At 35.2% G+C, this 25,446-nt stretch overlaps 1 protein-coding gene across 1 annotated transcript in view; it reads left to right on the top strand.

Moving 5' to 3' along the window:
* Window positions 1-25,446, top strand: part of LOC134571440 (sodium channel protein type 2 subunit alpha-like) — a 154,856-nt gene that overhangs the window by 98,506 nt on the left and 30,904 nt on the right. The window contains exons 11-20 of the mRNA XM_063429692.1: window positions 47-340; window positions 3,168-3,515; window positions 6,402-6,537; window positions 6,782-7,020; window positions 8,562-8,735; window positions 9,418-9,774; window positions 10,629-11,108; window positions 22,627-22,765; window positions 23,886-24,040; window positions 24,889-25,062. Coding sequence (XP_063285762.1) covers window positions 47-340; window positions 3,168-3,515; window positions 6,402-6,537; window positions 6,782-7,020; window positions 8,562-8,735; window positions 9,418-9,774; window positions 10,629-11,108; window positions 22,627-22,765; window positions 23,886-24,040; window positions 24,889-25,062 — 2,496 coding nt within the window. The remainder of the gene's footprint in view (window positions 1-46; window positions 341-3,167; window positions 3,516-6,401; window positions 6,538-6,781; window positions 7,021-8,561; window positions 8,736-9,417; window positions 9,775-10,628; window positions 11,109-22,626; window positions 22,766-23,885; window positions 24,041-24,888; window positions 25,063-25,446) is intronic.

Here is a 25,446-nt window from a genome sequence, read left to right as displayed (position 1 = left end):
TTTCTTATGATTATATTAAGTGTTTGACCTATGTTAACATTTGTAGGCGGCAGCCGCTGCAGCTTTGAACTTATCCAGAGAATACAGTGAAGAAGGTGAGTTTGGTCCACTATCAGAAAGCTCCTCGGAAGCTTCCAAACTGAGCTCAAAAAGTGCCAAAGACAGAAGGAACCGGAAAAAGAAAAAGAAACAAAAAGAATTAGGAGAAGGCGATGAAAAGGGAGATGATGAAAAATTTCCTAAGTCTGAATCAGAAACAAGCATCAAAAGGAAAGGGTTCCGTTTCTCTATCGAAGGAAACCGTCTGACATATGAAAACAAGTTTTCTTCTCCACACCAGGTAGGTACCATAATGATGCTGGTTGAGTGTGATACAAGAATAGGTGATCCCTTTCAGTGTCAATCTTTATCCTTATGTATTTTTGTGCATAAATTCAGCCTGATGTAAATTGCCAACTAAAGGAAAATGACACACAAAAAATATTGTCATATAAGTACAAACATCTTAATGTTTCTGTATGATAAGTGCATAGATCTGTATATTCCTGTGGTCCTCCACTATGCCCTGTAACACCCCTTCTTTACATACCTTCCAGTATTACAGTTGCCATACAGTCTAGTGTGAAGGAGCAGTAATAACACAAATCGTTCATTTATATTTATGCTTCTTTGTAGCAGTACTAAGTGTGCAATATTCCAGTCTCCACAGTCTATTTTACCATATGCTCAGGACTGCAAACAACTGCACCCTTTTCCATACCTTAGCTTCCCTTCTACCACTATTATACATTTCACCTACAGCATGATAGAAACATGCAATAGAAGATACACACAATTCTAGAGAATATAGATAACGCTATAGATGCATGATGATCCATGATGATCATACATGGTTCAGCAGCACGTTATGCTGCTGTTCTAATTTGAGATATTTTACAAACACATATTACAGAGTCAGTGTAAGGATTTATTATTCATTTTTCTAATGCAAAATGTTTGGCAAAATGAAGTTAGTGTGAGCTGACTAGTAGACTAACAAAATCATAGTTGATGTTTTGTGCAAAGAATTTCCTTGTATATCCTTGTGGTTTTAGTTTGCGTTGAAACAAAAAATTTAAATTCATTGAAAATAGCAACTGTTCAAAATAATGGATCTAATATCCATCAGGGAGAAAAAGATTGCATTCCATATTTGAAAATAACATCACTGAAGCCTGCATGCCCATTAAGACACACTGTTTTATTTTATACATTATTTATTTGTGTGCAAGTATGCGTGTAGGGCATGTCTATAAGAACAGAGATTTTATTGCTTGAGAGAATTTATAGAGGAAAATTTTAATTTTTTTTGCAGCAGTATTGCCAATCATCCATAAGTTGATAATGCCTTCTTTCTTCTGCCCGATTGATTATGCCATCATGTGCCATCAGAAAAGGCAGTGGTCGAAGTGGCTATTTAATTACCTGTCCAGGTGCAAAAAGTCTGTTTGGCTATTTTGCCTGTAAACTAGAAAGCTCTGTGTCCACACTAACTAGAACAATAAATCCTAGCTAAATTGTGTGGCATAATTTCAGCATTACAGTCGGGGTGGATCCAGAACCTAATCTCAGGAGGGGCACTGGTAGATTATTTTTTAAGGAACAATCCAGGCACAATAACCACTACAACTCTCTGTAGCAATTATGGTGCAAGCAGTGCCATGGCGCCCTCCCAGAGTAAGTAGTCAAACCGTTTAAGAACAGTTTGACAACTTACTTGGGGTGTGCTGGGCTAGGGGCTGTAGTAAGGGATAGGGCCTCTAGATGGGTAATAGTATGTGTGTGTGTGTGTATGAGGAGTGCAATGTGTGGGGGTGAAGTGTGCAGTGTGTGTGTGTGTGTTTGTGTGCGTGTATGTGTGCTAGGGGAGCAATGTGTGTGAGGGGTGAAGTGTATGTGTGTTTGTAAGGGTTGAAGTTTGTGTGAGGAGTGCCGTGTCTGTGTGTGGGGTGCAGTATGTGTGGGGTGCAGTGTGTGTGAGGGGTGCAGTGTGTGTGTGAAGTGCAGTGAGTGTGTGTGAGGGGTGTAGTGTATGTGAGGTGTGCAGAGTGTGTGTCTGAGGGGTTCAGTGTGTGTGTGAGGGGTGCAATGTGTGTGAGGGGTTCAGTTTGTGTGTGAGGGGTGCAATGTGTGTGTGATGGGTACAGTATCTATGTATGTGAGGGGTGCTGTATGTGAGGGGTGCAGTGTGAGGGAGGGATGCAGTGAGTGCGTGGGGGGCAGTCTGTGTGTATTAGGGGTGGAGTGTGTGTGAGGGGTGCAGTTTGTATAGGGCAGTGTTTGTGTGTGTGTGTGTGTGTGTGAGGGTGCAGTGTGTGTGAGGGGTGCAGTATGTATGTGGGGACAGTGTGTGTGTGAGGGGGCAGTTTGTTTGGGGGGGGGCAGTGTGTGTGTATGTGGGCAGTGTGTGGGGGGGATGAAGTGTGTGAATGTATAGGGAATTATTGTGTGTGTGAAGGGGTAGGTGGGCAGATTTAAAGCAAATATATAATGTTTTAATTAAAATAAATATATCATATACCCTGTCCCTTCTTACCTTAGCCCAGGGAGGGGAAATATAACTTACAAGCCCTGGTGGTCCTGGTGGGGAGTGAAGTCTAGCCTACAGCTCCTGGGGCTAGAGTTTACTCTTGCGAGATCCAGAGTGTTTTCAAGGTAACCATGGCAACACTTCAAGCTCATGAGAGGAGAACCCAGTGGAGCCAGAGGGCCAGTGAGGGAGGTCTCTGATCTCCCCTCCAGTCTGTGAAGTCACATAGCAGGGACGTCACTTGGATAGCGTCGGCTCTGCATGGGCTGGCAAGGAAGAGCCTCTGCGCTTTACTATATTATCGGGGGGGAGGGGAGGGAGTTTCCCCGTTGCCCCCTCCAGGTCCTCCACTTATTACAGTGCATTACAATACATCTCTTCCACAAGCCTGAAGCTTTTATAAAACTTAAATCCAATACTAAAAATATATAGAGGGGATAATTCTCAGTTGAGCACCTTTGATGTGATTTAGGTATATATCATCTACACATACACTTCCCCTAGAGAATGATGTATATTTTTTGTTTCTTTGCTGTATGTTTAATTATCATGAGAATAGTACAGGTGTTAAATAAATGTTTCTCTCTTTTCCTTGCAGTCTTTGCTCAGCATTCGTGGATCTCTCTTTTCCCCGAGGCGTAATAGTAGAGCCAGCTTGTTTAGTTTTCGAAATCGTGCAAAGGACATGGGTTCAGAAAATGACTTTGCAGATGATGAACACAGCACCTTTGAGGACAATGAAAGCAGAAGGGGTTCATTGTTTGTTCCGCACAGACACGGGGAACGACGGAACAGTAACATTAGTCAAACCAGTAAGACATCTAAGATCCTACCTGTCCTTCCAGCAAATGGGATGAAGCACAGCACAGTGGATTGCAATGGAGTGGTCTCGCTGTTTGGTGGTCCGTCTGGTCCGACTTCGCCTGCTGGACTACTTCTGCCAGAGGTGATAATAGATAAACCAACTTCTGATGACAATGTAAGGATGTTTTCATTAGTTTAGGCATGGTGGTGTCTTCTTACCACATCCAAACTTCTCTCTCCAGAACTGGATCCAAGAGCATTCAGAACGGTTGAATATATATATTAAGGAGATACAACCATGCTGCCATTTTTAGCATTTAAATGTGTCAATGATGAGTAATCATAGCACTCTAGACACTTTTGAATTACATTTCCCATAATCCTCAACCCCATGGCTATATATTCAGCAGAATCCCATTAATTAATGTAAATTAGAATAATTATACATTTGAATCAATGTGATTTTGGCAAACAAATAGGCTAGTGTTCGCTTATCATTTTAAAAATCACATCCAACTAAGAAGTTTTCATTAACTATTGTATTATACTAATTATCCATTTTACTATAATTTTTATTTTATAAATGTACTGATTTATTTATTAAAGATTACATTATGGTTGACTGTACTATTAGGCCATAATCCCATGATACCGTAATACAAATAGGTAAATTAAATAATTTTCTACCACAATTTATAATTTATTAAAAAGTAATTTATCTGGCTTGATTAATCAGCATTGATCTCCGGTCTCATAGATTGTTGAGAAAACAATTAAACACACAAACAGGTTTATGCGCGAAACAGTGAATTGTTATGCAATTAAATTACATTTTTTGATATATGCCAATAAAAATTATTTCAAATTCAGCTAAAGTCACACATTTGTTTTTTCAATTCACTGCAATCAACTGCTTAACCCCTTAAGGACCAAACTTCTGGAATAAAAGGGAATCATTACATGTCACACATGTCATGTGTCCTTAAGGGGTTAATGTAGCAGAGCTGTCATAATATCAGAAAACATTTTGTTTTTTTGCCATGTGCTGTAGTTTTATAATCCACTGTTCTTTTATCATTTTGTATTTCTTTGCTTTACATTCTTATGTTTTTATATTATGCTTGCTTCATTTATTAAAGCATACCTCCCAAGCATCCTATTTAAGGAGGCACAACCCCCTTTTCCCTTCTTACTGTGTTTATATGTGATACTAAATAAGTTTAAAAATATTATATATTTTGAGATGTTTTTAAACTCTTTCCTTATTACATATCAGTCTGTCATCTGAAACCAATCCTAGTGCCAAGCTCATTATCACAATGCCACCTGCTGACATTGTAAATGTTGGGAGGTATGTCAACTTTAAATGTGTGTGTGTGTATGTATATATATATATATATATATATATATATATATATATTCAGTTTTATGAATTTCCTCTTTGTTATACTCTTATCATTTACCCTTTTTATTCCAATTTCACTGCCCTAGTTCTTATATACCACATGTGGAACTGGAATCAACACCATTTTCTGTGTAATTCACAACATACTGAATTGTGCTAATTATAATCTGAATGGCAAGAACTGAATATCTGTAGAACTCGAAGATGGTATTATTTTCCCATAATACGCACTTAGTTGTTATGTATTTTTTATAGATAATAGTTACCGTTGGGCACTGCAGGTGGTAATGTGTAGTGTAGGGTTTAATGTTTATTTATAGTGTAGTGGAGATATTAATGTATAGCATAGAGTAGTTTTTGGGTTAATATGTAGTGTAGGGATTAAAGGGTAAGGACATGGCATAGATGAAATTAGGGAGTGTAACTCCCACTAATCTGCATGGAGGCAAGTCACCATTATTATTTGCCTTCATTATATAGAATAATGGCATGGATGATGTCACCATCCATGCAGTATCGCTGTTGGAAGCATATCTGTCTAAATTTGTGTCAATAGCTCCATGCTTCTTGTTTGAGCATGCATTCCACACTCTTCTTGCCCTTTTCTTAGTAGCAGATTTGTCGAATGTTGTCCTGAAGAAGAAGGAAGCATTTTAGACTTATGCCGGGCAGGCAGAAAAATGGGGTTTGGCTCAATCAATTCGGTAAAAAAAAAAACTTTTGTTGTGGGCAGTTACCAGTTCGTCTATATGGTGTTTCAGTTTGCCCTTGTAATCATTTTGGGAAAACAATTTCGATGAACCAAAAGGGCACAAAAATAATACACTAATAAGCGTTTTTTCCTGCTATTTGGTTTACAGACAAGTGACAAAAAATAACCAATAAAAGGAGAAAGAGGAGGGGCAGTAATTAAAACTAATCTATCTTCATATATTAAATATTTCAGAAATATATCGATTTTTATCACTGCTCCTCCTTTTTTGCCTTCTATTAGTGACTTGTCACTTGGCCTGTGAATAACATTTAGAGGCTGTCCCCTAACCATCAATCGTATTTCTCCAATCAATAATCTTTTTTGGACGGAACTCTGAATCACGAATACAATGAAACTGTTTGTCCATTGTCCATTTCGTATTTTTCATGATTTGGTCAATATGGCAATTCAGTTACGGAATTCAGACAAGCGAGCGCTCACCCAAAATTCGGAAAAAATGCTATTTGTTTGAAACTGAATGCACAAATATTAATATTTCTGCACTTTGCTTTCATATTTCTGGCCCTTTACATACATAATGCATTTACTAAACTGATAATCGTCGGGAATCTAAAGTAAATTTCGAGTTTAAATCCAAAAAGCTGACCTGGAAGCATAGCAGACTTGAAGATCTTTTCCATTTCAAATATTTGGCATACATATGAAACTCTTAGTGAATTCACTTTGAAATCACAACAATGCTCCCTTAATCCTGTGTATGAGTTCTTTCTTTTTTTTTTCATTCTATACTTCTTTATAGTGCAATAACTGAGATACTATATTTGTATTATCAAGATAAAGTTTATTTATCATTAGATAACAAAGTAACATTTGCCTGAATTACAATTCTAAATTTTATGGATGTTTAGGGTACTACCACGGAGACAGAAGTTAGAAAAAGACGTCCAAGTTTTTTCCAGTTGTCGGCAGATCTGTTGGAAGACCCAGCAACCACAAGACAGAGAGCACTAAGTGTCGCCAGTATTTTGACGAACACAATGGAAGGTATGCTGCATAAAATATCGTTTCCAATTTCCAAATTAAGGTCAAAATAGCCAAACGAAAAAGTCAGCTCTGCTTTTAATTCAGCTACTCTGGCCTTAAATTTGAAATTCATTTGAATACACTTTGTATTCTAACTTTAGTAAATAAACCCTCCATAAATTCAGAAAGATAATGAAATGTTAATGACTCTTTTGTCGGCTGATCTAACTATGAAAATTAATTGTTTCCTACAACTATTAAACAGAGCTCGAAGAATCCAGACAGAAGTGCCCGCCATGTTGGTATAAATTTGCAAACACCTTTTTAATCTGGGACTGTAGCGACACGTGGTTGAGAATAAAACAGGTTGTGAAATTAATTGTTATGGACCCATTTGTGGATCTGGCAATCACAATCTGCATCGTACTAAACACTTTGTTCATGGCAATGGAACACTACCCCATGACCGAGGAATTCTCCTACGTTCTCTCTGCTGGAAACCTGGTAAGTTCAAAATTAATTCATATAACAGTTAAATTATAATTATGCAAAAAAAGTAGATGTATGCATATTTAATTTGTTGAATGTCTATATATCTATAAATAAATGTATGCTAAACTTAAACAGCTCAAGAAAATGTGCTATTATAGAAGAGCTTGTGTCTTACTCACTTTGCAAAAAGGTTTTTGGTGAAAATATTGTTGTTCTACTTTATGCAGCCAGCTTTTTAGGACTAAACTTGGCAAACTAGCTTATATGGTGTAAAATCTGTAAAACTGACCATAAACTCAAGTTTAATGAATTTTCCAGATCAAAGCTAAAGCTTAGGGCAGAGGTAGGCAACCGTCCATTCCAGATGTTGCAGATTACATCTCCCCAGATTCTTTGCCAGCATTATGTCTCTAAGAGTATTATGGGAGGTGCAGTCCACAAAATCTGGAGTGTCAAAGATTGCCTACCCCTGGCCTAAGGATACTCACTTGTGACTTGGTTGGCCAAGCTGAATAATATGCATCTGAGTATAATTGTACGCTTATAAGAGCACCAGAAATAAACTCTGTGGTCATTATTCAATTTCTATTATCACATCTGTCTGTAAAGTTGAATCCATTAACAGATTGCATCTTCTACACTGTCACACAGTAAACAGTAAAAGCATATCCATAAATGGTGCAAGTGGTACAAATATGTATTTCATGTCTGAAAAATTGAACTAGACTATTCTCTTCTATTATTTGTTTATACATTTGCAACATGATTAGCACATAACATAAACGTTTGAAGTTCTTATGTTTTTTGGTTTTTTTTTCAAATAAAATAAAAATAGCCAAAGTTGGTAATGAAGCTATTGGACAGATGTGTTCATCTTTAATTTGCGTTCTTTGTCCTTCGATTTACTATTCATGTATAAGCTTTTAAAATTGTGAAAATATGTTTAAAAAAAATTGTAAGTGATTTCTTGGGCATTTGTGCACATAAATCATTTGAAAAGTTTTAACAAATTAAAACAAACAGTTTCTAACAAATTGTGATCATTGTGAAAAATATTCAATTGAGGTCTTGGCTTGGCCCAAGATTTCCAGGCAGCATCTATTCATTCCAAAGCAGTAGTAGGGTCTAGGACCTGATATTGAGTTCTTCAGAATCTGTTGTTTTTTTGGGGCATCAGAAATGTTCTGTCATATATAGTTTACTTAAGTTAAAGGATCACTATAGGGGCAGGAACACAAACATGTATTCCTGACCCTATAGTGTTAACACCACCATCTAGCCCCCCTGGATCCCTCATGCCTCCATAAATATAGCAAAATCTTACTGTATTCAAGCCTGAAGCTGTAACTCTGCATGTTGTAGCATTGTGATACATAGAAGGATGAATACAAAGAAAGTCATATTTTTTATCGCTGAGGTTACTGAACTTACATAATGCACAGGGGCTTCTTCATGTCTTCAGTGGTAATTCATAAATGCTTTAAAGTCTAAATATGATGGCAAACCATTAGAGAGAAATCAGACTAATGGCTTATATTTCCATTTTACTACAGGTCTTTACGGGCATCTTTACAGCGGAGATGGTTTTTAAACTAATTGCTCTGGACCCATACTATTATTTTCAAGAAGGCTGGAATATTTTTGATGGTATTATTGTAAGTCTAAGTTTGATGGAATTAGGCCTGGCTGATGTTGAAGGTTTATCAGTTTTGAGGTCATTCAGATTGGTAAGAAAATGTATTACATTTATGTAGTGTTTTGAATAATACATACAATGTTTACTGTGTTAAAGGTAGCTTATGAGATTGTACAAAATGCATCCAATATCGGTTGTGTTTTAGCATTCTACCATAAAGACATCTATGCAACCCTGGGTTCCTTCACTGCTTTTACTTCTTTGTTTTGTAATTGAATATCTTCCTCCATCTTCCACTCTCAAATTTGGCATCATGCATTTGTAACTGTTATAAAGGTCAATTCTCTTTTCAGTTTATCTGCTTTGATCTTTGATTTGGAATTCATTTTCAATTCTCACTTTAGAAAATAACTTTGTCTATCATTTACAAGACCATGGTGACAACTATGTTATGTAGGTTGCCATTATTATGAAAGAATCATGAACACTTGGGAAACATGTCGAAATTGTCCTTAACAGTATGAACAACATATGGAATATAATAATTTATGCATTTTGCTAGTAGAAATTAAAAGGACAATCTATGTATATCCCATTGTCGTATTTAAGTCTTATAATGCATTAAAAACTGTGGTCGCTTTCAGTCTGGAATGTCCTTAGCGCATGTAGGTGGAAAGAGAAAAAATAGAGGTTATATTGATAGCTGCACCAAAAAATTTCAAGAATTTCTAAACTGTTAATACTTACAGAATCTTTTTAACATTTTTCACCAGCTTCGTGTTTTCAAGTTGGCTAAATCATGGCCTACTCTCAACATGCTGATAAAGATCATCGGCAACTCTGTGGGAGCCTTGGGGAACTTGACTTTGGTGTTGGCAATCATTGTTTTCATTTTTGCCGTGGTTGGAATGCAGTTATTTGGGAAAAGCTACAAGGAATGCGTCTGTAAAATAGCTGAAGACTGCACGCTTCCTCGCTGGCATATGCACGACTTCTTCCATTCATTCCTTATTGTGTTCCGAGTGCTCTGCGGAGAATGGATAGAGACCATGTGGGACTGTATGGAGGTTGCAGGACAATCTATGTGCCTCCTTGTGTTCATGCTAGTAATGGTCATTGGAAACCTGGTGGTAAGTGCAGAGCAAGTTTGTTTCATTCAAATTATTGTTAATGTGTGGCCACTAAGTAGAACTCCAGGACATCTGGCTTTTAGACATTTAAATATGCTAGTGAGAGAAATACAGTACTAAGTGCATAGTTTAACACTTTTGTAATGAAGGTTATGGAAATTCAAAAGGCTCACAGTTTAGCAGTAGCTAACTCCACTTTTGAGTTAACTTCTTTCATTTCAAATGGTGCCTCACTTACTTATTGGGCATATTCTGCATTTTTTCTTGCCAACCTCTGTGGGCATCAACAAAAATGGGTACTACATTATTTTTCAGATGCTTTTTTTTTGCTGTGGGTGTGATACCTGTAGTCTTTCTGGGTAGTGGTCACTAGGTCATAAATCTGATATTTCTTAGATTTTTGTTTTATCTGGAGAATAGTAACAATATATACTGCCACCTAAATTGTGCATGTGGAAGCTTTGAATCTCAATTTCTTAGATATGTTTCCTTGGAGATCTTGACCAGGGGTTACCAGATTCAGCTGTCAGGTAAAACAGAACTAGACCATGCATGAAACAAGAGTTGGCAGAAAAAAAAGCAATATAATTACTTAAAAAGGACAGTCTATGAAATAGGATGAACACTATCCAGATGGTAGAGCTCAATACCACTCTTTTGCCTTGGTAAAAATGGCCTGATGGTCCTTTTTTTAATCCCCAGGACAACCCCAACACAAACCTAAATATAATAATGTCCAGTTATTACTACAATGTATGTTGTTTGACTACAAATAATTTATTATTTTGTAATCTATGCATGGCTCATAGGAATATTTGGAGATAAAATAACGCATATTTTTATACACTACATAGGTTTTGAATTTGTTCCTGGCCTTGTTGCTCAGCTCATTTAGTTCAGACAATCTCACTGCTACAGACGATGACAATGAAATGAACAATCTTCAAATTGCTGTGGGAAGGATACAAAAAGGAATAGATTTTGTTAAAATAACAGTAGGTGAATGCTGTCAAAATGCCTTTACTCGGAAACAAAAAGGTCTAGATGAAATCAAACCGCTTGAAGAGCTGCACAACAGAAAAGAAAGCTGTCTTTTTAACCACAATGCAGTGGATATACATAAGGACCTCGATTATCACAAAGGTGGGAATGGTACAACCAGTGGCGTAGGCAGCAGTGTCGAAAAATACATTATCGATGAGAATGATTACATGTCATTCATACATAACCCAAGCCTCACTGTAACTGTGCCTATTGCTGTTGGGGAATCTGATTTCGAAAATCTAAACACAGAAGATTTTAGCAGTGAATCCGACTTGGAGGAAAGCAAAGAGGTAGGCTTTAATCTGTATTTACTTAGTTTGTAAATGTATTTGGATTTGTTGTGTCTGTTGTTGCATTTGTATCTGCTCAGCAATGGTTAATCAAAGCACCTTAGTTATTTGTAACATACATGTTTCTTTCATTCACGCTCACTCTAGAATCAAACTAAACAACCGTTTTAAACTGGAATTGTGGATGACAACTTCAAATCACATCTCGTTGACAATGATGATATTAGTTTACATGGAATTTATTACTCAAGAGCACTAAAAAGTGATTCCTTAGAGTCTTCTTGTCCTTTCATATCATTTGAAATAAATTCACAAAGATCCAACTGGCAGTTGTCTTTGGTCGTTCACTGCAAATAGCTTAGAACACCAAAGTCAGTCCCCAGGATCTCCACTCAAGAAGAAGCTAACTTCGTGCTTCTTCCCCATTCCTCACCCCACACACAGTACTGAGAGTCAGTGATAAAAAAAACGCGTGGGTTTCCACTGATCACTGAATGATTGCTTAATAAAGACTTACTTAAGCAATTTGTAGAATTTTTTTTAATTATAGAATGGATCTGAAGGCTAATACCATGCACATTATATACTGTTGGTCTCTGACAATAAAAGGTAAAGAACCTTTTTCTAACAAGTTTGCTTCTTTTACATGTGATACAAAATATCAAAAAATAATACATCCTGATTACCTCTGTATCAACTGGCCCTACTTGGGTACTTTTTCAAACAGAGTGTAGCGCCCCCATGATGCTCATATGATGACTACATTGCCAGCATATTGCCCAGTCCTCAAGTACCACCTACCAGTTCAGGGTTTATGGATTAACCTGTTGTGTCTAAAGTGTTTTGTTTTCCTTTCTAAAAACACCTTAGACACAACTGGGTGATCCCTAAATCCTGAACTGTTATGAGGTGCTTGAAGGGACACTATAGGCACTCAGACCAGACAGCCACTAGAGGGACTTTCTGAATTGAAATGGACCTTTGGTCCGGTTTCTGATGGTGGACGTCCTCACGCTCTGCATGAAGACTTCCAGCGTCAGATTTTTCCCCATAGGAAAGCATTGAATAATACTTTCCTATGGGAGAAATCCTAATGTGAGCATGGCCATTGCCGCGCATGCGCATTAAGTCTCCCCAGCTGGCTGGGGAGGAGCGTGGGAGGAGCCTGACCCAGCTTGCCAGAAGGTTAATCACAGCAACTACAGTGCAAACACTGTAATTGTATAAAGAGCAGGTGAATCACATAGGAGAATTTCAAAAAGAAAAGCAAGATCATGTCACCAGTTTGAAATCCTTTCCATGAAATAAGAGAATCTAGGAAGCTATGACACTGGCCAAGAACACTCAGTAAAATGCAGTGCGTTCTTGCTATTCATGCTCATTATTCTGTTCACAAACACATTTCGCAGATTTGAATTATCATAAAAGTAAAAAAAAAAACACAATTATTAAGAAGTTGATTTTTCTCAGAGGAAACAATTTACTTAGAAGAAATATAATGTGCCTGTTGTCTGGTTGCAAATTGTCAACAATGTGGTAGAACTCTAAATGGAATATTACTTAATAATAAATTATTATTTGAATTCAATTAAGTGAACCAATAAAAATCGTGATTGCTGTAGGAAGTCTTAATTCAATTTCTAGTCAACTAAAATGCTTTAATGGAATTCAATCCATTCAGAGTTAAAGGGACACTTGCTAAAGTGCTTTATACATGAAGATTGTGTTATCTTTTTTTTTATTTTACAAAAAGTGCATATTTCAATAGAAATTGTCACTTTTATATATTAACCTTGTTGCACATCCCCCCTCCCCCCTGGCTATCAGACACCCAGTCCTTTGACTTCCTGGTTCAGTTAGCTCAGTGGAGATAAACTCAATAGCCAGCAATTGCCCAGAGCATCTGCCTTGCAAAGACTTCTCGTTGAGCTGCAATGGGAAGTCTGTGATTGGACAGCCACGGAAAGTCTTGGTGGGGTTAGAAGGGGATGACTTGCTAAATCTCCAGACAAAAGATGCAAGTTTTATTTATGGGTATTTCTGCTAAAAAGTGATTTCTGTTTGTGGTTTTTTTGTTTTTGTTTTTGTTTTTTACTTTGGCACTGGAGTGTCCCTTTAAGAATTAATGGAAACAATGTTATTTACAACCAGTCAGCCACCATCACCATTTAAAATAAATGTTCCATTCTGTTGCACACATCTCTTGCAGCAAACAGCTGGAAAATGTATATAAAAGTAGCAAAACAAAATAACGGCAGACATTTTTAAACATATTTCATACCATTTGTTCTAACTTAGATTTAACCCTTACCTTGTAGCATAGATTCCTCTAATACTAAAAAAAGATACATTTAGAGGTGTGTTGACTATACTGTAAACTGTTTTTGTTTGAAGATTCTTTTTAATGTAGCTTTTTTGGACTAACATTTGGAACTCCCTTGTCAATTCTACACAATTTCTGGTTTGTCATATATATCTTTGTTTTGCTTTTTAACGGTAACCTGTGTGTTTAGTGTTTATCAGAATTTTGGAGTGAGATGAGGGAAACAAACTCTGGTCATAACCGTTCATTACTGCAATCAGTTATAGCTCAGGAGACGGACGTTTTGTATTGTTGATGCTACCCGGTTACATTATCAGTTGGGCTAAAATTTTACACAGGTTTGAAAAAACTGCTTCAAGACATTAACAATCATATCACTGTTATTTGCTATTGGTCCAAAAGTAATAGAAATCCAATTTAGGTGATCACCAAGTGTGTCTTAAAAAGAGACTGAGGTATTTTTATTTTATTTTATTAAAGTAGTTCATTTGCTCTTAGCTTAAAAGTAAAAGCTTAAAAGTAAAAGTAAAAAATATATGTTGTCCTTTTTTTGCAATTTGGAGAGAAAAATGTACGGTTAAATTATAAAAACCAAAGCACATAAGAAAATAGTAAGTAAGAAAATATACACAGTATTATGTTTATATGTAAATAAAATTGATCTTTTTATTTGCTGAATTAGCTGCAGCATATTGGAGAGCTTATGGTACATTGAGTCATGGGTGCCTCCATGGCCTACTCCTCTTCTGGTGTCATGCTGGAGGTAGAGGAGCAGAGGCCCATGTCACAGTACACTTGTGATACTGCCATAGAGAATCATAGAGTACACTGTCTCTCCTTAGCAGACAGACTGATGACACTGCGCATCATTTTGTCCAGAACTGAGGAAATACCACTGGCACACAGTGAATGTTTATAAACATAAAACCACGATTTAAAGTAGTGGACATACTGTAAAAAGTAAGATATTATAAGTATGACTGTGAACTGAATTAAGAGGTTTAGATATCATCTTGGGTTTTCAGAGCTTGTAAATTAACCACATCTTATACATAGTTAACTGTACAATTAATAGAGAATGCATGCATTGCAGTAAAGTGTAAAGTTACCTCCACATTCTGCAGACAGTGGAAGAGATACAAATTATCTTCAGTTTGACTTCATTCATTGTTTAAACAGAAGTTAAGGTGCAGAATGATTAACTATGAATATGCAAAATAAATTACTTGAAATGAGATTCATCACATGTAGGAACCATGTTGTATAAATATATGTTTTACAAATATAAATGTCAATGAAGGATTATTTTTCTAAACCGAGATGATGTAATTCCGTTTTTTCGACTGGATGAATTAATAATCTGGTTATTTCGATATGCTGGATTGTATAACTGAATCCTTTTTACTACTTGTATGTTTTAGTTAAGACATGCCTTCGGGAAAAGAACTTGTAGACAACTGTGTTTTATGTTTAGAGTAAAGTCGATCATAACACCATAGATTTTCAAACTTGAAGCACATGACCCAAACAGTGAAGTTTGTTGAGATTTGTTAATATGGTGTAGGGTAAGATATGGATGTGTGTGAGCCACTGACTGATGGATTTGCACTCATATGAGAAATGGCAGATTATGTAAATATGATCTATCAATATCTATAGGTAATCAAAAAATACCAACTTTACCAAATTTGCCATTTTTTTTCCCACAGCCAATATGGTGATACTCCACACCCATATAAACATTGCCAGTGTCTGGATATGCAGAGAATCATGTTTGAGACTCTGTGATTTAAATGATTATTCTTAAACTAGAATGTTAGGGATATTGTTAATTTTATCTTTTTTTGTTTTGTTTTGTTTTTGCTTGCCCTTTTTTTTTTTACTTCTCACAGGGGTAAAATCAAGCAGGAATAATCAAGAATGCAGCTCTTGTGCTTTTAAACAAGGCAGAGCACCGTTTCAACCACATTTACTAAGGTTAACCACGATAATATCTGATTATAATGAATTTTGATTGGCTTGCATGCACCTGAGCTGTGTCCCTTGCCTGTACATTGCAAACCAATAGAAAACATGCACAGCTAATAGGCTTAGGCTGAGTCATGTGACTCTAGTCACAGCATGGTCTTAAGATGTGGCAATGATAATTCTAATACAGTTTGTTTTTCTATTTTGTCACTTGACAATAATGTTTTACTTAGATATGTAATGTATTGTTCTTTCTCTGCATATAATGCATGTGTTAGACCTTGCTTAAATAATCACAATTTTACAGAAGTTTAAGAGCATGCATCATTTTGATTTTGAACAAGAGAATATATATATATATATATATATCTTTTTACTATGATTACTAAATTTACCATTGGGTAGCCAACTGAAATGTACTGTATTTAACCAGTAATGCAATAATATTGAATATAGTTTGTGTTTTTTCCCAATCATTATAAGCTTTTTTTCTACCAGTATCGAGTTGACAGCCCTTCGCACCTCTGATTCATTTAATATACATTTCCCATGATACACAGACCGATTTTTATCTGGTACAGCATTATGGGAAATGTAATCTACAAACATCTTGGGTGAACAATTAACTAATTATATTTATAAACCCATGTTTTCTATGTGGAAAGTCTTTACTGGTTTTTATTTATTTATTTATTTTTTAGAAAGATGGAAAAATGTTAGGGAATGTCCACATTTCTCGATTACTCAAGATCACAGTTATGTCTTTGTAAAGCTGTGAGAAAAAAAAAATAGAATGATTAACGTAAAGCAGACACATAATTCAGACTGTAATAAATACAATGTGTGCTGAGTGATAGTTGAAAAAAATGATACAATATGTTATATTAATAACTTATAGTTTACAATAGAAAAATGTATCAAAACAGAAGACATATATGATGAATGGTCTGGGCAGCTTAATACCACATGAAGTGTACAATATCCCTCATAGCATTGGTTTCTCAACAATATCATCTGAAAATATCAATAATACCTCAAATAGAGGTGTAAAAAGAGGTAGTTTAAAGGGGAACTGTTACTTACCAGGATGGTGGAAATTATGTTTACTAATTCCCTACATTTAGCAAATACAGGGCCAGATTTACATGTTAGGTGCCTGTAGGTACAGCATTCTGAGGTGTATATCTGTGAGTATAAGGCATGTGTGCAGCTGTGTAAACATATGCAGTTTTAAAATTAGAGGTGGTTATGGTATAGGGCAGGGATAGGCAACCTTTGGCACTCCAGATGTTGTGGACTACATCCCCCATAATGCTCTTACACCCATAATGCTGGCAAAGCATCATGGGAGGTGTAGTCCAAAACATCAGGAGTGCCAAAGGTTGCCTATGCCTGGTATAGGGGGTTCAAGGTTTGAGAGGGGTAAATTTAAGAGTTTAATACATAGGATGTTTAGTGTTTTCAAAGCTTTAGATGGGTTGTAATTGTGGTATAAGGGATGTGTAGAATTACTGGGCTTAGGGTTAGAAATTTAATTTAGCATTTCGGTACTGGGATGTTTGGGATTTTCAGGGCTACAGTTAGCATTTGTTTAAATTTAATATTAGGGTACATGTGTTGTTTAGTTTTTGAGAGAAGTTAAACCTATGATTAAGGTATTTTAATGATTTAGGCTTTATTCAAGTTTTCAGAAGGGTTAAATTTATGGTTAGGGAAAATGAGATGTTAGGGAATGTGGAGTCTGAAGAGTTAATTTCAAAATATTTACTTTTATAACTTTTATAGTTTGCTTGTGAAGCCGCTTCAGCTGTTATACAATCTGTATCACTCAGTGAGATCCCTGCTCCTCCTGCAAGGCATTTCCTGTATGAGAGTCTGGCAGATGGGAAGTGATCCCTTCCACTTCCTGTCCAGCCTCAAACACAGACACTGGAGGAGTTGGGACAGCACTACGTTTTACACCATCTACATCTGTTATTTTAGCTCCACTGTCAAGCATAGAAGGTTGGCAAGGCTACAGTGGCTGTCAACTCACCAAAAACTCAAAAAAGGCACATTATAAATGCTGGAAAAAAGGCATTCCCTACACAACAGATTCCAGTATAGGTGCCCATTTTGCCCAACTGGAAATCCGGCCCTTAACAAATATGTACTTTTGAGATCTGAAAAACAAAATTAAATCTATAAATTCACATTGTGGTATCCTGGAAGTGAGTACCTCCCTATTTTCCTTGAGTCAGCCGAGTTTGGTCACATAACATTGGAAAACCCTAGCCACAAAAAAAGGTGGAACACATCATCTCTCTGGAAGGGGTTGGGGTTACTAAGTGGCAGAAATTGGCACTTACCAGTGCCAATAAAGGGAAAATTGTTAAAGGGCCATGGTGGCTGCCTCATTGGGGCTTTTGAAGTAGGATCAAACATCCCATCACTGTGCCTAAACCGCCACCCCCCATAGTGCTGACTTGGCCCAAGGACCCACCTAGACCCATTATGAGCAAGCCCTGTATATGTATATACACATGAAAATATAAATACATATATATATATCATGAGCTTAGCACTCTCTTTATACACCTTGGTTCCTGCTTCTACCAGGGCACAGACCAGCTTCTGCCCAAAGGGTGTGACAAATTAATTGAAAGAAATAATCAGTTCAATCAGGTTGAGATGAATGCCTCTTGTAAATGTATCTTTAATGTATCAAGGAAGGAACACTGTCTGCATTCACCCTTTTGATGTGCATATGAAGTGATTATATTTTTAATGAAGCGGATAACTTTTTGATGTGAAATCCTGGATAAGAATGTGTTTCAAATTAGTGTGGCTTAACTATTCTGTGACATTTGTACATTTTTAGTCTTTGAATGTCTCTTCCACTCAGTGGCTTAAAAATATCTCCCTGGATTAAATATATCTCCATGGAAATACTCTGTGTATTGTACAAATACTAACACTAATAACCAAATTAACAGTAACATGAACAGTTAATGAAAATACTATGTTGTTTTGTATTTCGTTTTCAAGTGACTGTAAGTTGTTCTCTGCACAGATCAAGGTCAAATAATGAGGTTTTTGGGACAGGAAGCTTGTGAATAGGGAAAGTAGCATTTGTTGCTACATTGTTTTAACTGAGAACCAATATAGCCCAGTCACTGTGGACACTCATTGGAAATAAAACTGTTAATTCATTTTTCAACTTAGAATAACGGATGTAGCCCAGTGGCCTGTAAATCTGTTTGTAAATGTGTTCTGTATCAGCAGTTAAATTGTGGTTTTCTAATCTGTGCTAAAAAAGAGTTTGAAATATAAATTCAGCTTTCTCCACTTAGCCAGTGCAGCTTCCCGGCCCCCATCCCCCATGCTGTGACTGTGTGCCGTGAGAGGATCTGCTAAATCAGTCAGGTTTGCCCAATAAACTTTTTCAGCATTCCTAGGGATAGGACACAGGTTAAATGAGTGTCTCTCTTGGTGTGGATATGGAAAGAAAATAAAGAAGAGGAAATTAAAAAAATAGAGAGTTAACAATGGAAAAAAAAAACATATTTACTTATTTTTCAGCCTACAGAGTGAGATAGCTATATTGTTCAAAGGTAAAGCTGTCTCAAAGTGATGCATGTCCCTTTAAAATGAGATTCTAAATTTTAGTGCAATTGTTTCAATGCTACCTTTGTGCCACGGAAGGTTTTCTAAGTCAAATATATATTTTAGTGAGGTTTTTTTCACTTGCTTAAAAATTAAGCGTGGGATATCTAACTCATATGTTTACTATTGTGAAAATTAGGAAATGCATAATATGTAGGAAATGCATACATTATTATATTGATAATGTTTTGTGTAAACCACTAATTTTCACAACTCGTGCAGTTTTCTAAATTGAAAAATACACTTTGTCCTTTTCTGTTTCATGCAATGTAATTTATGGAAAATCTGCCTTAAATTAGTGAAAAAGAAAAAAAAATGTTGCACAGAATTTATTGTTAGTAGTTAATTCCCTAAAAACAATGAGTTCAGGGGAACCATTAACCTTTGAGCAAAATACCAGTAGAGAGTAGTGGAGAGATAGATCCACCTTGGTTGAGATAGAGATAAGTTCTTCAACTTGGCTTTTTTGACTGTAATTTGGCATATCAATGGCAATGTCACCATGGCATAATATTTAGTGAAAAAAATATTAGTAGTAGTTTTCAAATATATGAGAATAAACTAATTAAAATCCCCAAAACTGACCTTTTTATGTGCATTCTACATCAGCGTACTTTCATTTGACCAATGTACATGTTATTGAAATCTCAAGACTTACATAGCATAGAGCAGTGATGGTTGGCACTGCAGATGTTTGTGAACTATGTTCCCCATGATGCCTTGGTAAATGTGATTTTTTTTTTCTATAGTCATTATTTATTCCTTCTATCTCATGTAACATTTAACCAGCATTGTTTTCTTGTACTTGTTTTAGGAAAATGTGGAGTAAAATCTCCCCTAATTTGTTTTATTTTTTGCATTTGTTTTTTGCTACAGCATTTTGCCAGAATCTGTATTAACATGGGAATGATGGAAGCATTGACTATATATAGTGAGGGTGCAAAATGATACGAAAATACATTAGTACAGAATTGAGTTAAAAAATGGCTTATTTTAACCCTTTAATAAACATCTGCATTTTAAAGTTGTTATGCCAATATAGACAGGCAGAAAGATGGATAGATCACTCAATAGATTGCTAGAGAGATAGATATGTTGCTAGAGAGATAGAGAGATATATAGATAGATAGATAGATAGATAGATAGATAGATAGATAGATAGATAGATAGATAGGTAGATGGATGGATGGATGGATGGATAGATATTGCTAGAGAGAGGTAGAGATTACTAGAGAGAGGTAGATAGATTGCTAGAGAGAGGTAGATAGATTGCTAGAGAGAGGTAGATAGATTGCTAGAGAGAGGTGGATAGATTGCTAGAGAGAGGTAGATAGAGAGAGGTGGATAGATTGCTAGAGAGAGGTAGATAGAGAGAGGTGGATAGATTGCTAGAGAGAGGTAGATAGAGAGAGGTGGATAGATTGCTAGAGAGAGGTAGATAGAGAGAGGTGGATAGATTGCTAGAGAGAGGTAGATAGAGAGAGGTGGATAGATTGCTAGAGAGAGGTAGATAGAGAGAGGTGGATAGATTGCTAGAGAGAGGTAGATAGAGAGAGGTGGATAGATTGCTAGAGAGAGGTAGATAGAGAGAGGTGGATAGATTGCTAGAGAGAGAGAGAGAGACCATAAAGCAAAAATCATCAGTGCTTCAGATGTAAAAGAAAACATTGTTGCCATAATAAATACACTAATAAATAGCTTTTCTGTATTACTTTAATGAGCAAATCCAGTTTTAGAAAAAAATGGTATGCTTCTCCATTTGATAAAGTCTTTCATAAATTCAGCTCACAAACTAAAGTGAGATAGAGGAGAAAATGTTCCAATAGGATATAGCGTCACAAGATCAGTATCTGCACAGAATCAACACTATTTATCAACAGACTGAAATATAATATTGCAAAATATCTAAAAAAAAAAATAGGTCAGCTGCATGTAAATGTGCAGATTTAGCTATTTATATATAACATAGAAGTATGTGTACAGTCCCCATAAAAGTATGCAAACACCAAATTTGTAAAAAAAAAAAAAAAAGCAAAAAAAAAAACTTTCATAGGTGTAATTGCAAGGAATGTATTTAGAAAGGTCATAGACATACACTTACATCTATCTAAATGTTCCTGTGACAATTCCATAAATGATGGTAAGTTAATAGGGGTGGTGTGGAGATCTCCCTTCAAATATCATACAGTATGCAAAAGAGTTATAGAAATAGCTGAGTCCCCTTCACAGTAATTTGGGACCCTTTGTATGTTATTAAGAATTAAAGAACAACACAAAAGTTTACACACATACATTGTTTGTTTATGCCAATGCTGTAGATGTTCATGAGAGACATAAATTGTATTTGTATGTAATAATATTAGTTTCCAATATTTGTTAGGAAATCAGGTATTGCTTTAGGTGTTTTAAAAAACAAACAAACATTTTTTAATAAAACTAGCCATCTTAAATCAATTAACAGAACTGATACACTTTCAGGTCTAGAATTCTTTAGAAGTCAATTTGTAACATACTTGCTGACTTCTTAAAAAGCTCTGTTTACTTGTTTAAAAGGAGCTGAAATTCTGTATTGTAAAATGTATTGCATTCAGTATCTTTCAAATTGTTGAATATTTCTCTATAGCTTTAAAGACATAGTATTTTATCAATTTTACAGAATAAAACACTAAACTGTTGCTCAGTTATTATCAGATGATATTCCACATTACACTGTTAGCTGTTACAGTACTTTATATGTAATTTGTAATATATTAAATGCTTCCATCATTACTTATGTACATTTGCTATTTTCAGTGCTCCCATTAATGATGTTATACATTACACAGTGATAACATTACAAACATTACACTTGATCAGAGAATGCGGATTGTGAATGCTACAAGTGAAACTACTGTGATATAGATTGGTACTCATACTTGTTCCAATTTTAATTTGACAATTTAAATTGTATTGCTTCATATATTTCTATATGTATGAGAATACAAAAGAGGGGTACACAAAAAAAAACTTCTAAAGTGATAAGATCTTCGAAGATATATTTAGCATTTCAGTGAATAAGTATGAATATCAGGATGACAAGTAGTTTAAAATGCACAGTAAATATAATTTGGGTGCATTGACTTACTTAAATGAATGCAATTGCTTGAAAACAGATATACTGCACTTTTTTATATCTTTGTATTATTGTTGTATATTTAAATATTTGTGGCAAATTATATACAGGTAATCATATGATTAGAGGTATTAAACAGTACAAACATGCAACTACTGACAAATGTGCTATGATGATGTTCTTTGATGGTGGAATTTGAAGTCTTGGTAGCACATTGCTTTGCAATGTGTTTTTCTTTTTTTTTACAGAAGGGGACTATGTATATTGCTTTAAAAAGATTGTGTGTGATTTAACACGTTTAGTAGAGAATATAAAACAAAATCTACAAACAACACTTTTAGTCGAGAATATTAAAACAATCTACAAACAACAGTAATGTTTTAAGTTACCAACATATGATAGCATGACTTATACAGGTATAATGCACAAGGTGTGTTTTTAAAGTAGTTTAACTGTACATCCGCTTACAGAAAATTAACATGACCAGCTCGTCTGAAGGGAGCACCGTAGACATCAGACCTCCAGGATTAGCAGCAGAAGGAGAGGGGGAAATCATAGAAGTCGACCCTAGCGAGGAGGCTCTCGAGCCAGATGCCTGTTTCACAGAAGGTGAGTGGGAGAACACAGTTCATTAAAGCCTGCGTGTGTGGCTTTTACTTGGCAGTAAGCCTATACAGCAAGATTATGTAATAATATGAACTTTAAAATCTCCAAGTAAATCGCAAAAGCACACATGTTGTGAAAAAACGCATTGTCTTTCTTCAAAAAAATTAGACAAAAAATCGATAGTAGATTTTGTTTTTTAATTATTGTTTTTTTTTTCCTCCTAATCCAACAATTATTATAGCAATCTGTGCACTTTGCTTGCATGTGTGTGTGTTTTAAAATATTGTTTGTTTGTATATACAGTGGTATGTTAAAATAACACGACAGCTAACTTATTGAGCACAAATGCATTGTTTTGTCTGCCATCTGCCCTTCAGAAGGTTATTTACACAAGGTACAAAGATTTAAATGGTAAAATGTTGTAATTAATTAAGAAAGGATCTTGTTGTGGTTTCAGTTAGTATTTGTTTCCAGTTTATATAGAATTTAGTGTGTTCCTATCTTTTATACTTGCATATGTAAAATAACCCACCTTCTATTTCAACTTCTAAACTGTATAGTTTTTTTTTTGTTTTTTTTTAATTCTTTATTTTTGGTAAGTCGGTGTGGTACATTATACATTTGTTATGATCACATACGCAATACATACAATAAGAAGGTCATCATAAACATTCACTGTGTTGTGTTGCTTTGACCCTGGGAGAGGTAGCTTGCGTACTGACGACTTCGGTTTAATTCGTTCTCGATTCTTTTAAACCGGTAACACAAACAATTAACAATTTAACTGTTTCCAAGAGAGTTATTATGGTTGCATTTGTTTTCTATCGGTCTACCTCCGCTTCGTAGACTAAACTGTATAGTTTAATGTTCAGAAGGAAACAGCATTTCGAAGCCCTGGACTCTACTTATAGATTTTATTTTTGTGCATTTTTTCTAAATTACAGTATGATTAGGTACACTATTTATAAGATGCTTTTTAATATTGTTTATTTTTACACCTTCATATTAATCAGTATGTAATATAATATTTATTTACAATTCCAAACCTCAAGAACTAAAAAACATTTTTTTTTTAAATCACATCAGATACAATTTGTGTTTTAACATGATAATATTTCTGCAGGTTGTGTAAAGAGCTTCCCAATTTGCTATGTCAACATTGATGAAAACAAAGGAAAATTATGGTGGACCTTCAGGAAGACCTGCTACACAATTGTCGAGCACAACTGGTTTGAAACATTTATAATCTTTATGATTCTTCTGAGTAGTGGAGCTTTGGTAAGTAATGATTAATGGTATATGTAGCAGTGTAGTAATTTGTGCATTATAGAGGATATTTAGATATATATTTTTTATTTCCTTATTTTTAAATTGTTTAATTTATTTTACTTGCATCATTTTTAAAGTTATTATATAAATATATGGGTTGCTTAAAATTATGACTACATTTCCCATTAACATTTTTTGTATATTAAATCACTTTGATATAGAAACTAATTGTAAATCAGATTTTGCCTTAGATAAGCTTCAGCAAGAATCTCCATTGGGTACAGTAATTCCAAAAGTTTCCTTCGTAATGTCTAAAGCGATAACTATATAAAAAAAAAATAAAAAAAAAATAAAATTTGCCATAATCAAATTTAGAGACAGATCCATTTTAAATATTATGAACACATTTCTTCTTTATGATTCCTTATCTACATTTTTGTATATTATAATAGATTAAATAAATATTAGTGTCAGTGTACTAATAAAGACTAATTTTGAATATTTCTGCTATGTTAACCATTCTTTACAAAATGGTTAACATGATATTGCATGATTTTTGAGAAACAACCAATGGGGGCACAGACTCCCCCTCCAACATTCTGCTGTTGTTAGATCCCCAGAAACTCGCTGATTTTGTGACAAAATCTCAGAGTGAGATGCTTTGATGCTTTTTATGTATACATGTATTCCATTTACATTAGATGTATAGGAGCTTTAAGGAGTTGCTCGTATGAGCTCAGTGTTACTTTTTACAATTTAATATGTACTAGTTTTCTAACAAAACACTCACATTTACAAACAATATTGTTTCAGGCAGATGTTACTTTATATTCTTCGAATATTATTTCCAATTGCAGGCATTTGAAGACATCTACATTGAGCAAAGAAAAACCATAAAGACCATGTTAGAATATGCTGATAAAGTTTTTACCTACATCTTTATCCTGGAAATGCTTCTGAAATGGGTGGCTTATGGATTTGTGAAATATTTCACCAATGCCTGGTGTTGGCTGGACTTCTTGATTGTTGATGTAGGTATTTTTTTTTCTTCATATGACTGCTTTCTTTGGTGTTAATATAAATGACTTGCTCACATTAGAATACATATGTACTATATGTGTTATATCTACATAATTATCTTAAAACAAAATTATTGTTTTTAAACTACATAAAAAGTCCCTAACATATTTTTTATAAATTATAAAAGTTTAGATTTGCATTTTAGCAAAGTCCAAAGTAGTATCTTGATATATCATTGTTCAAAATAGAGTCTCTTGTTAGCAATTACAACTTCCAAATGATCATAGTTCGTCAATCACAGTGTTCTGTTATATGGATGTAGCCCTTAGTGTGCGTGTGTGAGACACGCCTGGTCACCAGGTGTAAAAACCTAAAATTTTCATTGACGTTAAAGG

Source organism: Pelobates fuscus, chromosome 8 (genome assembly GCF_036172605.1).
Source record: "Pelobates fuscus isolate aPelFus1 chromosome 8, aPelFus1.pri, whole genome shotgun sequence".
Lineage (NCBI taxonomy): Eukaryota > Metazoa > Chordata > Amphibia > Anura > Pelobatidae > Pelobates > Pelobates fuscus.
The sequence above is the reverse complement of the archived record's forward strand: the minus strand, read 5'-3'. Positions and strand labels throughout refer to the sequence as shown.